This window comes from Amphibalanus amphitrite, unplaced genomic scaffold (assembly GCF_019059575.1).
Source record: "Amphibalanus amphitrite isolate SeventyFive unplaced genomic scaffold, NRLGWU_Aamphi_draft 000412F_arrow, whole genome shotgun sequence".
Taxonomy (NCBI): Eukaryota; Metazoa; Arthropoda; class Thecostraca; order Balanomorpha; family Balanidae; genus Amphibalanus; species Amphibalanus amphitrite.
Genome location: NW_024881906.1, coordinates 280,156 through 293,231, shown reverse-complemented (window position 1 = coordinate 293,231; position 13,076 = coordinate 280,156). Strand labels below are relative to the sequence as shown.

Below are 13,076 nucleotides of genomic sequence, written 5' to 3'. Positions count from 1 at the left end.
CAAAAATGAGCAAAAAACATGACAACTTGAAACGCTCACCAATTCTACAGTTAACAAGCAATTTTAAAGTTCTTTATGTGGTTGTGTAGAGAAAAGACGGCGCTACAAAACTGCTATCTCGGATTTTCGAAATTTTGGGATTTTGACCCCCAAAAATCAAAAAAATTGATTTTTTTAGAAAAACTCAAAAAATTTCCAAAAAATTTTCGAATTTCGAAAAAACCGGAATATATGTGATAGTCCCTGCGCTCTTCGATATACATACCAAATTTTAGATCGATACCTCTTTTTTTGGCCAAGTTATAGCGAAAAAACTGTTAAAAATTGATGACGTCAAATTTTTGAACTCAATTTTTAGCAATTCTACACCTCGTAGCGCAAAACGGAGACCACCATTGAACTCCCCGTGACGAGCTGCATCGAATCGATACCCATTTTATGCAAAAATATCAACTTTGAAATTTGACCTAATTTGACCTGACCTTGACCTGACCTTGACCTGACCTTGACCAAAACGTGACCTAAGCTGGCCCTAAAGTCTGTCTGACCCACATAATCGCATTTGTCATGTAAAATGGACCATAAAACATGTATCACATGACACTTTCATATTGTGACCCCCCCAGTGACCTGACCTCTGTGACCTGACCTGGTATCAGTGACCTCAAATAGCAAAATATGTGTTTGAAGAACATTTCTCCATCGATGATTTTCAATGAAATGCATTTTACTCGATTTTACAACGCATTTCTTGAAATGCCTGTAAACGGTGAAAATTCGACCTTTGACCTGACCTGTGACGTCATCGGTTTGACCGAGGTCAATGAAATTGGGTCACAAGGTAGTTCCCCGCTGGGGCTATCCAACACCGTTTACCGCTTGTCGCTATGTTGCGTGGTTCTCGAGATCTGAGGGGGGGGCCAAAATGGCCCCCCCCCATCAGACCGCGTTGCTCGGCAGACCCCATCTGGGCGCGGGTTAAAGGGACTATCCCACCTTCTAAAATGTTGTTAAAACCAGTTAAATTGTGCCCGACTTTATAGATTGGATGACCAGGAACACGGTTCTGGCATTTATTTTTCATTAAACATCTTAGGCTTCCCATATTCCAAACACAAACTTTCAAATATGTGACGTCACAGTCCAAAATTACCTCCTTCCCCAGGCCACATTACTGTCATAAAGCTGATTCTTTTTACTCTGTAGGCACCACAACAAAGTTCAGACCAAGTTTTAAGCGATTTTTCAACGAACAAACCCATTTAAATCAGAATGACTAAACGAGGTGACGTCACACTAACGGTCGCTCCATGTTGAAGATAGGGCCTTGTACAAGGCCCATTTTCAAATGAAGGGAACGAATTTCTTCAACACCAAGAGGCCGCGGGGGTTGCAACCTAGATAGATAGTGGTTTCTGAACCTCGCCGCAAACTTGGCTATCTCAACTCAAACCCCATGTTAAAGGTGGGATAGTCCCTTTAAGAGGGCCCTCACCGGCGACTGTGCAGGTCCCACTCCGGCGCCTCTGAAAGCCCCACACATATGCATCTGACGGACACCCACCAGTGACTTTTGCGTGGCCCACACCGGCAATTCTGAGGATCCCACCGGAGTCTGAGAGTACCGTGCCGTTCTCTAAGGACCCCACTGAACTTCTGAAGGTGCTGCCGGCCTCTGAAGACCCTTTGCCGGCCTGAGGACACCTTGCCGTTCCCTAAGAATCCCCTGCCGGCTTGCGAAGGGTTCGCGACAGCAGCTCCTACGGCCCACAGGCCACACACATCTGTGACGAATGTACATATATGCTTATTTGCTTATCTGTTTATTTTGATTTTTTACCAAGTGACAAAAGATTGGTAGAGCTCAGCGAACACTGGTAGGGCCCAAATAAACATTGGTAGGGCTCGGGCCCTACCAGGCCTATACAAAACGACGCCCCTGTGAAATGCTTATGCATGCTGCACATGTGGGCCTGACTTCATTGGCCGCCCGTTGTCCCGATGAGCTGAATATAATGAAGTCAAAGGGGTGGCGTCAGCGGCGGCCACAGTGGCGACAGACGGGCCGACCGGCCAGCCGTGCCTACTGACCGGTCACAGGCGGATCGAGCCTGACCAGCGTTAGTATTGGCCGGTGACAGACAGGCTGACACTACCATGGCTCCGGTCTACTAATCAGCCACAGACAGGTCGACCATGTTACCTATATCTTTCGATCGGTAACATACGGGTTACACATTCTGCATCCTTTGGACGGGGAGCAAAGGAACATCACGGCGGTTTTACCACGGAATATATAGTCTACGACATGGAATGGACAAGATCGAGATTTCCTGTAACTGCCGAGTTTTTGGCGACCTGATGATTTAGTCGTGCGGATTCGCTGTGGTTACTTCCTTTACGAGGATGAAAGTTAGTTGCCAGACCTATAACTAATAGGGGAAGGTGGGGTACCGGGGTACCGGGGCAATATGAGAAGGTGCATTTTATTCTAATCAGGTGTTGCTGTCTGGAATCACTTCTGACAATTTAAACTTCGCTCGTTTGCCGCCCTTTTCCGGTGGACGCCGGCGGGAGGCGGCGTTGCTGAGCATGGTGGGTAAGGGTTTTTTCATGGTGCTGATGTATTTTTCAACATTCGTTTGGTAACTTCCTAGGTGAAAATCCGATCGAGTAGGTTTGTCATAGTCAGTGAAAGCAATGACTCTCGTCCTAGCCAACCTTTCGCTGCGATAGAAGGTTGCCGGCTGTTTTGATAAACATGAACGATCCTGCTCTATTGCCAATGTCCTTCGGGGGTTAAAACGGGTTTCCGGTAGAGGCGATATGGGGTGGTGAATTTTACCACATTTTACCACATTTACCCCATTTACGTGCCCAGAAGTGCTTTTTTGTTACAGTTAAAACTAGTTGCCTTTATTGGCCCACTCACGTTTCATAAATGCATTTAGAGGGGTTGTGTTAAACGTTTCAAACGTTGTCATAATGTATCTTCATTATAAGTAGGTACACAGGCACCGTGTATGTGCCTAATATATATTTTTGCCGAGATAAACTCTTTCATTTTCAGTAGCTTGGATCTTGGTTTAAGCGGCGAGTGCACAGGAACGTGCACCCAGCAGCCTGACACAAGTCCCAGATTTTCACCACGCCTTTTATATCGTTTGTCGCAGTCCTCGAATGGAGTCGATGCTGGCGCCGCCACCGACCGTCCACCGCTGCAGCCAGGCGTCGCTCTCCTGAAGAAACTGCATGTGATCTCCCGCCGTTGCTGGATGGAGGCTGGATATCGCGCGTCGCTTTGAGCAGGGGTCGAACCGGGCGGAAGAGTTTAGCACATCGAGCAGGTCGTTGAGGCGCAGCAGGAGAGTAGCAGTCGGGAGTGCAGTGCGCGGGAGCTTGCCGTTAGTCGCATGCAATGTGATGGCTGCTGCTACTGTCCGGCTCATCACCTGTAGGGCATAGCTTTCATTTTTCAAAGCTGTTTGGCCTGATGTGTTTCTGGCTTAGATTTGGAGCAGCCCGTGGGGAAGAAGCGCATTCCAGTGCGTAGAGTGTTTCTAAATGACTCCAAGAGGCTAGTTCACCGTCTACTTCAATATCGTATTTCATTAATGCATTTCGTATGCATTTGAAGATGTGAGGCACGTCATACAGAGCAGCAACCTCGTGCCCGTCCACGGTGAACAAGCCGGTTTCCGCAGCTCCGAGCAGTCTGTAGATCGCCTGGTTGTTCTTTGACATGTCACAAGTTGTAGCTAGCACAGTGAATCCCGCTGTTGTTACACGTTGGACACACTGTGTTAACAGCTGCTGCTGCACAACGGCCTTGGTCGTTCCGGAACTCAGAAAGAAACCGATGGGCTGTTTCCGGCGTTTGGTGACACTGACGCCCCGCACCATCATGACCAAGGCGTGGTCGGCGCAGGCATTGGCGCGGCAGAGAGAGCCATGATCAATTGATCAGTGAAGCCCTCGATGACGTCATCACCCCGCTGGTAGGCCAACCTTGGTTTCAGTTGCATTTCGTCGAACGAAATGATGCACAGCTTGTCCTTGGCACTTGTTCCGGCGAACTTCTCTTTTATGAGAGCCAAGATAGCGTCATGAAAGCCAGGTCGCATCTGTATTTTTTCCATCTTCCTCCGCAGAGTTCGAGGATGGGGAAGGACGTACCGTTTTTGTAGGAACCGATACGCCCTGGGACCAGGGCCATATATAGTCCTGGGACCCTGAAAGTAGAGCGCGAGTGCTCGCACTTCATCATCTTCATCAAATTTTAGACAAATTTCATCGAATTTCATTTAATTTTAGACCAATGTTAAAACTAATGCAATGAATATGTATAAGTGCTCCCGTAACAATGTGTGCTAAAAGTTTCCAATAAAATATACGGCTACCATGTCAAAGTCACAGTCACAACTTGGCCCTTGAACGCGAATCATTCCAGGGTATATTGAATTAGGGGGTAGGACCAAGTTTAGTAGGCATGATCTCAGCAATTACCTTGTTTTATATGGTGGTTTTCATTATCACAATATTATTTTTGATATAATGAAGTTTGTATATCTTGGTTTTACGAAAAATAGTAGGGCAACAAAGATAAATTTCGCGAAAAAATAATTTTAGTTGGAAACATCCATTCTGGTATGCAAAATTCAGTATGAAGCCCAGTATGGTGACCGTCTTGTGTGCTTCCAAGGCTGAGTACCTGATATCAACAGAAGTTGTTTACTATTTTGCCTTACGTTGCTAGGTGGTTGCTAGGGAGCTAAGGATACTCTCTTGCGCGATCATTTGCACTTATTTTTCCTCATTATATCGACATGTTGCTGTTTCTGAGACCTAACTCATGCTAAGAAAAAATAGTTTTCTTAAAATGTGTATTATAAGTGCCGTAGTATTTACACAGCTCTGCAATTCTGCTTAAATATCTGCAAAATCCTGACTTCCCGGAAAATTGTTGGTGGTGATGGGGATCGAGCCCGTCGATGAAAAGTAAGTCAATATTCAAAGGCTTCAAAACGTTATTTCTTGTTGTTCTGTGAAATAGCAATACAAAGACCGATGATAGTGCCAGTGTTGAGCTTTCCAATGAAGCATTGCAATTAGTAGTAAGGTTATTATCACCTAAGATATCTTCCATCAAATATTAGAATTCTGTCATTGTCTTGCTGTAGAACAGGGTTACTTTCAGTCTCTTGGGAACACGATTTGCCGGTCTCAGATCGAAAAACACTTCAAAAAGCGGTAATAGACAATGAAATTTCCCACCTGATAGCATCTCGGGTTTTTATATATCCTGTCTAGAATTTTCATAAATCAGACGTAAAAATAGCCAATTTCGTCAGATTCCGAATTTTTGCCATTGGGTCTAATGGAAAGCATGGCTACTTTCAGTCTCTTGGGAACACGATTTCCGTGCCTCTGATTGAAAAACACTTCAAAAGTCACAGATAGTAGACGATTTAATCTACAAGATAGCATCTCGCTTTTTTCTGTATCTGGTCATGTATCTTCATAAGACCCTCTCAAATGTAGTCAATTTAGTATTAAAGTCTATGGATTTAGAAGAATTTTCATATCCGACTAGCTTTGGGCTACCATGTCTGTTGACCGGGGGCCGAATCATTCGACGATTGTTAAGAAAAAATGTATGAAATGTTAAGAAAATGTATGAAAATGTAAACCCACGTGGAAAGAAATTCATCCGCATCCTCCGGATCTCCGGATATTCATCCGGCAAAATCCTTGATTTTTGGTTACACACGTGGCAATGCTAATCGAAGCTCCTGTCCATTCCATGTCGTAGACTATATATTCCGTGGTTTTACCCTGGCCAGAATAGTCCGATAATCCTTGCCCTGTCTACTCTGACCTCGCCTCGTCTCAGACCGACCGGGAGGCACCGTCGATGGAGCCAGACCGGTCCTGCCCGGAGATCGAGCCCGGCCCATCCCGGGCGGTGGCTCCCATCCGCGGGCTGGACCACACCACGGGCCAATACCGTGCCACGCCTCACTGGCCACGGCCGGGGGCAGGACCAGGGGCCGTCACGGTTACCGAGAACCCGCGGGTGATACCGACGGATTCTGGTCTGAAGGAGGGGAGCCTACTGCCGTGAGTCATCGCAGAGGGCACCTGCTAAGGTACCCTGCGACCTGCACCTGCTAATATAGGGGTCTAGAGGCAAGGTCAGCGTGCACAGGTGACAGAGCTGCGGTCTAGTGACGTTTATTGGACTGCCGATGTCACAAGCCAGAGGTGTGCCTCGGTCAGCCGGTCAGTGTCCGAAGGCCGGGGGCCAGGGTGGTCGGGTGAATACCAAACATTCCTACAGCACCGGCCTCACCACAGCGGCGCACGCTGACCACTGACAACACAACAGCGACTACCTCTGGCCATTGACAGTGGCTACTGGTGACCGACAGCAGCGACCACTGGCCACCAGCGGCGGCGATTGTTGACCACTGACATCGGATATTGCTGACCAGACACCGGCTATTGATCATCATTGATAGTGGTAGTCGCAGTCCACTGACAGCAGAAGACAAGCCGTTGTCGCCGGTACATTCGCTCCCCACGGCCCACACCTCTTTGGGTGTCAAGTCTGGGCACCCAGATTCCAGCTTAATCGACTCCGCCATCTGACCAAGTCCGGCCGAAGGGGCCCGTTACCCCGAACAGGGCGTGGACTACCAACAGGTCCGGCCGGGTCGCGTGCTCGCCCGCCGAGGTCGCGTGCCCTGGCCGACCCCGAGTCGGCGACAGCCGGTGTCGGCACAGGAAGGCTGCGGCGACCTTCGGTTTTTGCCACATTGCCTGCCGGCTGACTCATGACACCGGGCAGTGATAAATCACGGAGACCGGCGCCGGTCTGATCAGCTGGTGAGCCACCGACGACCAGCACATCTGGGTGGTGGGGAGCGGCGGAACGACAGCAGATTGGGCGGTGGAGCGGCGGAGGCACCATAGACTGGGTGGTGGGGAGCGGCGGAGCGAGGGGCGAAACCCGACTGGGCGCACCAAGGTCTCAACCGGGTGGGGAATATATGAGAGACGCGTCAAAAAAGTGGTGGGAGTGTTTGTAGCGACCTCGGATAGAGGTCATCTGGCTATTGGAGTTCGCGATAAGTCACAAAAAAATGTTTGCTAAGCTGAAAACTACCGGTTCCAACTTCCACAAACTGCGTCTTTTTCGGCCATGAAACTAACTAACACTCAGCCCACCTGCATCAGTGCGTCATCTCGGCAATTCGCAGAGCTGACGCCGGCAAAATATAAAGGACCAGGAGCAGCCGGCAACATCAGTCCGTCGAACGGACGCAAACCGTCGGTCCCTCGGACGGACAGGGTCGCTGGGTCCGGCCCGGAGCGCGGTACCGCCCGTCTGCAGCCGGCAATTGGTGCAGAGTCGGGCGGCGGCGCCTGCTCCTCTCCCCTCAGCTTGGCCCGCCGCGCCGGGGGCGGTTACAGCGCCCAGCCGCGGTCGGTAACCACCGGCCACGGGTGTGCAGAATACCTCCGTGACCTGTCGGTATGTATCCGACCTACACCGAACGGTGAGCGGTAAGACGGTCATCTCGTCCCAGTCGGGACTCCGCCGGCCGTCGGAGGTATCAGAGCTCTCCCCGGGAGGACCGGAGCCCGTCAGGTACCGAGACCGATCGGCCGGGCCCCGGCAGTGCGGAGACTGGCGGACCGCGCAGGACCGTGAGCCAACCGCGCACCAAGCTGATCCTACCGGCGACCGCCACCGGCAGGGCTTCACAAATCACTACCGCGGCAGTGGCGGCCTTCGCCTCGCCCGACCGCAGTCCAACAGCGGAAGAAACGTCGCACAAATACCGCTAGACGTATTTAAAACGCTCGGCATTCTGTATGTCGGTCTGCAGCCAGACGTCTCTGCGCACCACACTCCATCCGTGTCACCGGTCAATGGCCCATTGACCTTTCTGGAGAGGAATTCAGCCGGCATTGCATCACCGATTGCTGATGATTTACACACCCCCGACCCGTGGGTGGCTCGGAGAAGTAACCGCAGCCTCAGCTGCATAGCTCGGCTCTGCAACACCTGAGCATCATTTGAGTAAACGGCGTTCGAGCGACACATTTTAGCGATCGTCAATTTAAACAGTTGACTTTTCGAGCGATTGTCAATTCATCAAATTCAAGTAAAGCTATGCTGAAATATCACTCGCTCGCACCAGCATACTCGTAACCCAGCTTAGAGACATATTCTTGAGCCGAACCATCACACATTCCCGAGCAGTACCTCCTGCCCAGTGCCCACGACAGCAGTGGCGCCGCAGCAGCTTCTTCATGTCTGGTGTAGAGTGCCGCTCATGTGCCGACGCCCCACCTCGTCTCGAGCCGGCGCTATCTGAAGCTGTGTCAGCGCTGGGCGGGGCGGACAGACCGGCAGGGGGCCCACAGGCCCTGATAGACCGATACAGGGCCGACGCAGCGGCTTGGGCGGCTCACGGCTCACCGCCTTGACACGGCGGCGAGGGATTACTCGTCGTCCGTCGAGATGGTCCCAGTCAATAAGGGGGAGGACTAGGGGTATGGGCACGGAAAGACCTCAATGTATGGTCCTGGCTGTACAGATTTAGCACAACCCACAGCTCGAGGTCCTGATTGGGAGTCCTTGAAAGCACTTTAAAACCCAATCTCGGTTCATTAGCCCGATATCCATAGGCAATAAAACAGCCAATGATGAATCGTCTATGTAATCCTATTTCACGGTTTAATCTGAGACTGACTGACCGGGAAGCATGACTAAACTGACAGACATTGGCTCAGAGAGGTTAATCGCTCGACACCTCGCCGGAATCCCCACCACTCTAACGGCGAGCTCAGAACCTCGGTCAGGCCGTTCTCAATACGCCCTGTGGCGGACCCAGGAATAGCGCCACAATCTTGAACACCGCGCCGGACAATAGACCGCAGCTCGCGCGGTGACGGTGGGGCGGCATCCGGACCGCTGCCGCACCGGTCGCCAATACGTGCCGCGCGGCCTCTGACCCTGTGACCGAGCGGGCCAGGCGGCATCCCACGCGCGCCTCCACTGCCGAGTGGGTGAGGGAGGGGAGGGGAGGGGAGGGGAGGGGGACGATAGTCAAACACGCACACCGGCGCGCATGTAAGGCGGTCATCAGCGATTGTCCTCCCGCGGTGGCGGCGGCGGCTCGAGTGGCTGGCAAACAGCGCGGCTGCCGCCGGCCGGCGAATGACCTTCGAAGGTGGCGGCGCGGCGGCCGGCGCCATCGGCCGAGCGGAACCCAGCCGGCGCGGTGGTCGGTCGGCCCGCCGCCGAGCGCACTCCCACGCCGGCAGGAGCCGAGCAGCGGCCGACGGGAGACGCACCAGCCCGCTACCGAGCCCATGGTGGGCAAAGACACTACTGGCTTCGTGGGAGAGGGACAGGGTGAGCCGTGCCGTATAGAGGTTATCGGTTCCATTGCAAAGACGCGCGATGGAGATGAGTTACGCAGAGAGAGTGAGAAATGCTCCCAGCTGAGTAGGTGGGGAGAGAGGCAGCCTGCTCCACGGGATGAAGGAGGAATGCCGCCGGGCCAGTGTGATGACCGGTTAAGGAACCCTTACCGCCTCTTGTTAGCTCTGAGCGGCGATTGTTGGGTAAATTTATGCGTGACCGTCTAAGACAGGAACTATGTACTAGCCAGTAGCTCACAGTTTTCCAGGAGCGGGACAAATAAATTGAAGACACTAAGGAAGCACAGTTCACTGCGTGAATACCAATTTCCAGCGACAAAATGTGAGGTCACCGCCAGTTTCTCACGCCTAGCGGTAGCCTCCGGGAAGGCGGCGCGGCGATTCTCCCAGGATAAATCCAATGATACCGTACGACGGGACGGACGAATCCTCCTGAATGGCACCTCTATGTAATCAGTGCCGCCCTGCGGACGCAGGACGCGTGCTCCTGCGCGCACACCGGAAACCGTTAACAGCTATTTACGCACTACACAGTACACATATTGAAAAGGTGCGGTCAACCTAACTAGTTGAAAATGGTTGGAATCATCCCAGCGACGGTGTGCCAAGACTGAGGACAGAAGAGATACATCAGCGATTATGAATTCGACCTGGATGATCGGGTACTTGGAGACTAAGAGTAATCATGAGTTTGTTTCAGGCACCCATGAATTGTCTCATGTGAATCGTCGGTAAAACCCAACGTCATGCATCTCATTCTCCTGCCAGGAACTAGGTGCCTAGGTGAAACTAGAGCAGATACTGGATATAGGCTGCCAGTAGAAAAGGTTGATAAAGAGAAAGGTTGAAGGTTGAGTTTTAGCATCAGAAGGCATGAATATTTACAGACCCATCCTTGAATCAGACCAGACCCTCATGGACAGGTAGTTGGCTGAGTCCGATCATTGCCACGTCCCTACCCAGCCGGTGAGCGCTGTAAGACCGACGCCGGGTGCCGCGGAACGGCCGCTGACAAGTGATGTCAATGTATCACTGTCCGGTACTCTGAGCTCTCATCCCATCCCGCCTCGCGCCCACAGGACAGACTCCAATCTGCCCCAGATCACGGCCGACTGATCCGCGCCGCGCCGTGATCTGCAGTTGGCCGAGTTTCCGCCGGCGGCACGGCGCGGTCCGGTCGCAGAGACGCCTTATCTGCCGGCCCGTGATAGCGGCGCGGTGCGCCCGTCCCGAGCCGGTCGGCGGCCACGTCAGATCCGTCGGCTCCGGGTCACGATGACAGGTCGGTCGGTCCGCAGTGCGACGCCCACACAATTGGCAGGAATGTGCACGCAGGAATGTGAGGCTATGAGGAGCGGCCGTAAACGTACCGCGACCAGCGGATATCGGAGAGCGAGATACGCACGGGACGGAAGCAATGCGTACGGAGCATCGAGAAGGACTTTCCGCAAAAAGGGGAGGGTCGCTCTATGGGAGGTGAACCCAGAACCTTACCAAGTAACTATAGATCGCATGATAAATGAAAAACCAGCTTCATAAAACATGCCGGATATTTCATGCGGTAGCACAACCGTGGAGTGACGGGGGACTTGGAAAACAACATCTTGCGTGACCAGAATCTTAATCGATCAAGGTCAACTTTTGGCATATAATAGGCGGCAGTAGCCGAAACGGGGTCTCACATGTCACCGTAAACTGACAGCATTACCGACTCCGGAGTCCAGTGTCTTTTTAACGGAAGGCATGGCGAGTAGGCGAAGACAACGCATCTCACGCGCTCGTCAATCGTCAACGAATGGTTACTGATAGCATGCCTGTACTGTTCTACCTGTACTGTTCTATAGAACTATAAATCATCTCGTGTCATCCAACAACACGTCAATTGATACTTACCCAACCCACACTCTACCCAACCTAGTGACAACACCACCTCCAGTCCCGCCCATGACCGCCCGACCTCCCGGATCCGGGCACCCACCTTGTGGAAGTTCTCCTTCTGCCACTGACGGACGCGCGCGTGCACCTCGTTCATCAGGTTGTCGCGCACCTTGAGGTGCAGCTCGCAGCGCTGTTCGGCCTCGACCAGCGAGCCCTTCCACGCGGCCTCGGTGGTGCCGTACTCCGGACCTGATGGGCGGACGGTGTAGTTAGGTGTGCACGGGATCCCTGATTCAGTGACAGTGGCCGATAAGGTCAGACATGGCACGGGAGAAAATACGTTTTAGCAATAAATAATTTAAGTTATTTTTTGAATTGCTAAAAAGCTTGCAGGATACAGCATGGCATGCAAGAGTTTCACCCTTTTTCTGTTTAGAAGAAACCTCTCCAGCCCTGAGACCTTGTGCTGTATTTCCTAGAGACACTTGCATGGCTATGGCTTTAAAAGTTGTTTTAAGTTCTCACCTTTCTCAATAAGGTCATTCCACTTCTTGCTCCAGGACTTGAGGCTCTTGGCATATCCTTTCTCGATCTCAGCACGCTCCTGGACCAGCTTCATGAGGTCGTCACAGAGCTTGAAACCATCCTCAGTGCGTTTGGTGGTGCGTTTGTAGTTGCCCGGCTCCCAGAACGAGTCCGAGGTGGGCGCCAGAGCATTCTCATCACTGTGCATCGACATGGTGGCAGGACAACCTCTGACCAGTGGCAACTCCCAACAGCTCCCTCAGGGTAAGGAGAATCTCCAAATCTTAATAGGTACCTGGGTCACCGACCAGGTACGTCTCGCCTGCGAAAGAAAACACATCAAGCAAAGAGAAGCATGGTATAGGTTGAGGCATCCAGAGGAGGCTGACATGGGTTCATACTTCATGGAATGTGTTTATAAATTCAGCAAGTGCTGATTTATTTTTTTGTATAAATCATATCTTGTTTGGTGCTGGGTGGTGTGAAGTTCCAACCAGGTTGATATGGGATGGTGCAAATTTGTAAACCTGGATCAGCCCCAGATGATGAGGCTTGTTGCTTTTACTACCGTTTGACTTTGAAGCATCCGTCACAATTCAAATTTTATATGGCATTTAATTTAAAGACAGCCATAACACGAACTAGAGTAAGCAATTGATATAGCGGCTACAATTGATTTAACATTAAATGGATAAAAATTCAAGCTTTGTGACATACCTCAGTGCAGTGAATTCCAAGACAAATTTGAATTCAAAATGAAGTTCGACGGCCGGTCAACAGGTTGGAGTAAAACTTGATGAACCTTGCTCCTATATGAAAAAGATGTTTCCGATAAAATAAACACAAGTGTATCAATCAAGATCAAGTTGACATAAAATAATTTGCCTCATCAACCTGTTCGCAAACCATTCCACTTTTCGCGAATCAAGGCACAGAGCGCACGGCGCACACCAAGATACCTATAAGAAACAGGCCCATGTCACTCCACTTTTGATGACATCATAAGGGGGCCTCCGGACAATTAATGGCGTGGTGCGCCACAATCGCTCCCAAGCTACTGACCAACAGCTGCCATTTTTGAAAATATTTTTTTGAAACAAAGTTTCAAGTAATGAAAATATTGTGATGAAGTTGTAACTTCAATCTATACCATATCTAAAAACTTACTGAAAAATGATATATCCTTAGTAAAAATATAAGCTCGATGCGTTTTT

At 51.0% G+C, this 13,076-nt stretch overlaps 1 protein-coding gene across 3 annotated transcripts in view; it reads right to left on the bottom strand.

Annotated features, from left to right (window-relative positions):
- The window catches only part of LOC122390857 (protein kinase C and casein kinase substrate in neurons protein 2-like), a 32,140-nt gene extending 19,295 nt beyond the window's left edge, over positions 1 to 12,845 (bottom strand). The window contains exons 1-3 of one of the 3 annotated variants that reach the window (XM_043384241.1): positions 12,580 to 12,845; positions 11,863 to 12,184; positions 11,438 to 11,586 (exon numbers count right to left, since the gene is read on the bottom strand). In XM_043384241.1, the coding sequence (XP_043240176.1) occupies positions 11,438 to 11,586; positions 11,863 to 12,076 (363 nt within the window). In that variant the 5' untranslated portion in view covers positions 12,077 to 12,184; positions 12,580 to 12,845. The remainder of the gene's footprint in view (positions 1 to 11,437; positions 11,587 to 11,862; positions 12,185 to 12,579) is intronic. The other 2 variants (XM_043384243.1, XM_043384242.1) reach the window with 2 other exon arrangements.
- Between the last annotated feature and the right edge of the window lie 231 nt (positions 12,846 to 13,076).